General features: G+C 45.3%; 1 protein-coding gene across 1 annotated transcript in view; it reads right to left on the reverse strand.

The window, feature by feature from the left end:
* Nucleotides 1-1662, reverse strand: part of LOC134566112 (tigger transposable element-derived protein 1-like) — a 2157-nt gene extending 495 nt beyond the window's left edge. The window contains exons 1-2 of the mRNA XM_063425820.1: nt 1590-1662; nt 1-1319 (exon numbers count right to left, since the gene is read on the reverse strand). The exon at nt 1-1319 is cut by the window's left edge and continues 495 nt beyond it. Coding sequence (XP_063281890.1) covers nt 1-1319; nt 1590-1662 — 1392 coding nt within the window. The remainder of the gene's footprint in view (nt 1320-1589) is intronic.
* Between the last annotated feature and the right edge of the window lie 4457 nt (nt 1663-6119).

Here is a 6119-nt window from a genome sequence, read left to right on the forward strand (position 1 = left end):
GTCATGTTCACGTTCAGCGACACATTCTGGCCACAGTTTCCTCCAGGCTGAACTTAGGGTTCGGGAAGTGACCTCTTCCCAGGCTTTGTCAATGAGGTTAATGCAGTGGACAACATTGAAATGTTTCTTCCAGAATTCTTTCAAAGTCAAGGATGTCTCTGAAGTGACATTAAAACACCTAGTGAAGAGCGCCTTTGTGTACAGCTTCTTAAAGTTGCAGATGACTTGCTGGTCCATGGGCTGCAGAAGTGGTGTTGTGTTGGGGGGGAGGAACTTTACCTTGATGAAGTCATACTCAGCATCCATATCATCCACCAAGGCTGGAGGGTGTGCTGGGGCATTGTCCATCAGAAGAAGGCACCTTTCAGGCAGCTGGTTATCAGAAAGATATTTTCTGACGGTGGGTGCAAACACCTCGTGCAGCCATTCCATAAACAATTGCCTTGTGACCCAAGCTTTGGCATTGGCTCTCCACATGACGGGCAGTCTGGCCTTGTTCACATTTTGTTCCCTAAATGCACGAGGGGTCTGAGAATGGTACACCAGTAGTGGTTTAATTTTCAGATCGGCGCTTGCGTTGGCACACAGCAAAAGGGTCAATCTGTCCTTCATGGGCTTGTGCCCTGGTAGGGCCTTTTCCTCCTGTGTGATATAGGTTCTGTTCGGCATTTTTTTCCAGAAGAGCCCTGTTTCATCACAGTTGAACACTTGTTGAGGGACGTATCCTTCTGTCTTCATGAATTCTGCAAATTCTAACTTGTAAGCTTCTGCTGCGGCCTTGTCAGAACTGGAAGCCTCACCATGTCTAATCACACTGTGGATGCCAGTTCTCCTGCGGAATTTTTCAAACCACCCTCTACTGGCTTTAAATTCGTCACTTGCTGCACTTGTAGAGGGGCTTCTTTGCTGTAAATCACTGTGCAATTTCCTGGCTTTCTCACAGATCATAGCTTCACTTACACTATCACCTGCCAGCTGTTTCTCATTCAACCACACCAACAAAAGTTTTTCCACCTCTTCCAGCACTTGTGTCCTCTGCTTGGTTAACATTGTTACTCCTTTTGCAACATCAGCTCCTTTGATGGCGGCTTTGTTTTTCAGAATAGTCGAAATTGTTGACTTTGCCATCTTGTACTCCGAAGCCAGATCAGTCACACGAATACCACGGTCATGCTTTTCTATAATTTCCTTCTTCAGCTCAATGGTTATTTTCTTCACAACCTTGCTGTCACCTTTACTACTGCTGTGCACTTTCTTTTTGCCACCATGCTTGCGCTGCACATTCTTGTCACTTGCATTTCCACTTTGCACATTGTCACCTGCATTTCCACTTCGCACATTGTCACTTGCATTTCCACTTTGCACATTGTCACTTGCATTTCCACTTTGCACATTGTCAACTGCATTTCCACTTTGCACATTGTCAACTGCATTTCCACTTTGCACATTGTCAACTGCATTTCCACTTTGCACATTGTCAACTGCATTTCCACTTTGCACATTGTCAACTGCATTTCCACTTTGCACATTGTCACTTGCATTTCCACTTTGCACATTGTCACTTGCATTTCCACTTTGCACATTGTCACCTGCATTGCTGTTCTTGTCACCTTTATTGCTGCTCCGCACTTTCTTCTTTCCACTATGCTTCTTGGGAGCCATATTGGGTGTCCAGTGAACTGTTCAGTATGTACTGTATGGGATAAAATACAGTATAATCACTTATAATGCTTGCAGAGTACAGTACTTCTTTCTGTGTACTGTATGTACTGTATGTGATAAAATACAGTATAATCACTTACTGTACTGTATAATGCTTGCAGAGTACTTCTTTCTGTGTACAGTATGTACTGTATGTGATAAAATACAGTATAATCACTTATAATGCTTGCAGAGTACTTCTTTCTGTGTCTCTTATTCTTGCTTCTTCTCTCCACGGTCTTCCTACAGGAAGTCCCGACCATGTGACAGCCTGAAATTAGCATTAAAATGGCCGTTCGTGAACCGAGGCGGAGTTCGTGAACCGGAGCATATTTTTACGAACTTTTCTGTTCGTGAACCGAGTTGTTCGTGAACAGAAGCGTTCGTGAACCGAGGTATCACTGTACTTGAAAGATGAAAACGTTCATAATATAACACTTGGAGAACTTTATTATACATATGCGACAGAAAAGTGGCTTGGAGCTAATCGGGCAAACCAGCTGCATTTGAAAATGTTGGTTTATTACCAACAACAATAATTGTGATCTTGGCTGAATCAAGGTGTCGCTCTTTAATGTAACAGATGGATCTTCCTTTATGCCTCCTGGTGTTAGAGGATGTTTCCAACATTTTGCACTGCTCATATTTTGCAAATTAATATTTGTAATAATTAATCATTTGGCCAAATAAATGGGCATTATAAATTAAAATGTTAATCTTCTGGAATAAAATAAAAATAACAAACAGGTTGTATATTAAATTATTATTAGAAACAAGTGGAGAAGGCACTGCTCAAAGAAGCTTACCATCTATGATGAAGGGGTAAAGGGACACAAGAGGAACCACAATGAGTCACAGGACCAAAGTCGTGGTTATATATGTTAAAGCACAAAATATAGGTTGCGCAAAGAGCGTGGCCGGCCGAGCACCAAGCCAGGCTTGTTAATGTGGAGCTCTCTCAGAGCCCTACAAAACAGAGACAAAATGGCAGAATACCGCAACTTGAAAGTGCAACCCATATGCCATGCACAGCTGACAACATGGGTCGCAAGCACAGGGGGCAAGTTCAAGTATAGAGAGCCACACTCCCTGACATTAGGCTATCGTTTGAGCGGCCTACACCGACGGCACCAACCAAGATGGTGCCTACCACCCAAAGAGACTTTGAGGCATCAGAAGACTCACAGGTTGATGAAGAGAAACCCTATACCACACTCTAGTAGAGAGCACCTCAGCATCGATTCTGACGAAGACTCATCTCCTTCTACAAAGGGAGACATTAGGAGGCTCCTAGCGAACCTGAGACAAATCTGGAAGGCGGACCTGAAGGAGACCCAGACTGAAGTAGACCAACTGTAGACATGTGCAATTTGTTTCGTTCCGAATGTCAATTCGGACTAATTTCGGGAAATTCGGACATTCGGAAGTGCAGAATTTCAGAGGTGCCGAACCAAACTGCCAAAGTCCTGAAGCGCCAAATGTCCGAATAGCCAAAGTGCAGAATTTCAGATTTGACGAACCGAACTGCCAAGGTCCCGAAGCGCCGAAAGTCCGAATAGCAGAAGTGCCGTAGCACAGAATTGCCGAAGTACTAATATACCCAGTGGAAGAATGAAGAATATTACACTGTATACCAGTTTAAATAAAAAGTATACACACATAGCCAGGATTCAGCTGTAAGCATTTACAACAATCAAGTAACACGTTCATATAAAATGTAAGTTACTTAGCCAGTCTAATTCCCACTGTATTTTCTTTGGAATTTCTCACGGTAAGTTCTTTGGAATTTTCCCAGGATGTGTAATTTGACTCAGTACAAAACTCTCATTGGTTGATTGAAAGCAAGCAATCAGAGAGTTATGAGTCAAATTACACAGCGTGGGAAAATTCCAAAGAACCTACCGTGAGAAATTCCAAAGAAAATACCATGGGAATTAGGGAGTTATCTACTTACTCATTCCCATCCATTGACTGCCAAAGTAACTTACATTTTATATGAACGTGTGACTTGATTGTTGTAAGTGTTGCAAATTCTTACAGCCAAATCCTATTGTCCTCCCCCCCGGCCCCCACCCTGAGCGGCGGGTGGGGGCCCTAAATCAGAAAGGGGGGGGACCTATTGTCCTCCCCCTGGCCCCCAGTCCTGAGCAGCGGGTGGGGGCACTAAAGTAGAATAAGAGGGGAGACCTATCGTCCTCCCCCCGGCCCCCACCCCTGAGCCACGGGTGGGGATCCTAAATCAGAATAAGGAGGGGACTATTGTCCTTTTCCGGCATCTACCCCTGAGCGGCGGGTGGGGGCCCTATTATGATAATAATAATAATAATAATAATATGTAATATGCGTGATAATTTCACTGAATATTTAGGTATAACATAAGTTTACAATATGGCAGTGGCTTAACACAATTACAGACAGCTAAATAGCAACAGTTATATCGACATGTAAGCAGTTTTCAACAAGATTTACGACAGGACACTTCACTTTGAAATCAACTTAACACAGAGCACAGCAGCACAGCTTAAAGCAATAAAAACTTTGTCTGACAGTCAAATCACACTGAATTAACTCTTTCACTGCTGGCTACAATTCTCATAAGCAAGACATCCTATTATTGTCACGATTCAGGAAACCTAACGCGCTAACAGGTCACAGATAGTAAAGGGTGCAATACCGGTCCTTAGAATGGCCGGGTTAAGCACACTAAGAATAGTCAGGAGACAAGCCAAGTAAAGGGAGCCAGAAAACAGGAGAACGAGAAACAAGCCGAGGTCAACGGAATGGAGAATACGGGAAAATCGGAATAACAAGCCAAGTAATCGGTAACCAGAGAGAAACACAAGCAGACTGCAATACAGGTATCACAAGACCACAACAGGGCACTGAGAGACAGGAAAGGTAAGTATTTAAATCCTGTGCTTAATTCTGATTTGATAACTTTCAATCAGAATTAACAATCACACGTGGGGGATATATATATCTCCCACTGTGATTATTGTGCTGTTGCTTTAACGCCGGGTCACGTGAGTGACCCCGGCGTTTAGATAAATGTGCCGGCTCCCAGCGTGCAGCGTTATACATGCTGCCGCTGGGAGGAGAGGAGGAGGACACGAGCGGCGCGTCAAGCAGAGAGGACGCTGCTCACCGACAGGTAGGGGAAGAGGTGACCGATGAACCGAGGGTGAGTGCTGATGAACCGAGGGTGAGTGCTGCGAGAGGATTGCAGCCTCCCCTCACAGCCGCTCACGAAACCCTGACATAACCCCCCCCTTGAGGACCGCACAGAGGGCGGGAAGCCGAAGGCTTCAAAGGAAACCGCGCATGAAAGGAGCGGATCAAAGAGGGCGCGTTCAAATCAGAGACAGAAACCCAAGACCACTCCTCAGGACCTTAACCCTTCCAATCAACCAGATACTGCAACCAACCACGAGAGAAACGAGAATCAAGGAGAGCAGCCACCTCGTACACGTCACTAGAGACCGTGCGGAGGGCATCGGAACACCTGAGAGACCCAGAGAACCGATTACAGAGCAAGGGCTTCAAAAGGGAGGTGTGAAAAGTGTTAGGTATACGCATGGAAGGAGGCAATGCCAGGGAGTAGGACACGGGATTAATCCTACACAATACCTTATAGGGACCAAGGAACCTGGGCGCGAATTTCATCTAGGGAACCCTGAGGCGGAGATTCCTAGAGGACAACCAAACCCTATCACCCGGAGCATAAGAAGGAGCCACACACCTACGACGATCAGCAAATATCTTCTGAGTATCACAGCACGAGAGAGAGCAGCATGGACCTGATCCCACATCCCTCTCGTCCAAAGTGGACATTCCCTTGTCGGAGAACACACCAGGAAGGACAGAGGGTTGGAACCCATAAGCCACCATAAAAGGACTTACGCCAGTAGAAGAATGAGTCACAGTATTCCTGGCAAATTCAGCCCAGGGAAGGAGATGAGACCAGTTGTCCTGGTGTGCATTCATGAAGCAGCGTAAATACAACTCCACAGACTGATTTGCCCGTTCGGAAGCTCCATTAGATTGTGGATGATAGGAAGTAAACGACAAGGAGACCCCCATCTCAGCACAAAAGCCCCTCCAAAAGCGAGAGACAAATTGAGGACCCCTGTCGGATACGATACCCTGTGGTATACCATGCAAGCGGAACACCTCTTGGCAAACACCTGAGCCAACTGAACGGCAGAAGGTAACTTTTTAAGTGGAATAAAGTGCGCCATTTTGGAGAACAAAGTTACAGTCAGTTACAGTCAAAATTACTGTCTGTCCCAGGAGTTTAACATTAGGGGACTTACACTGTGTGCAGACACCACAAGCCTGCACATAATCCCCACGTCTTTTTTAAGTGAGGGCCACCAAAACTGTTGAAGGAGACCCTGGTATGTTTTGGTAACCCCTGG

Source organism: Pelobates fuscus, chromosome 6, assembly GCF_036172605.1.
Source record: "Pelobates fuscus isolate aPelFus1 chromosome 6, aPelFus1.pri, whole genome shotgun sequence".
Lineage (NCBI taxonomy): Eukaryota > Metazoa > Chordata > Amphibia > Anura > Pelobatidae > Pelobates > Pelobates fuscus.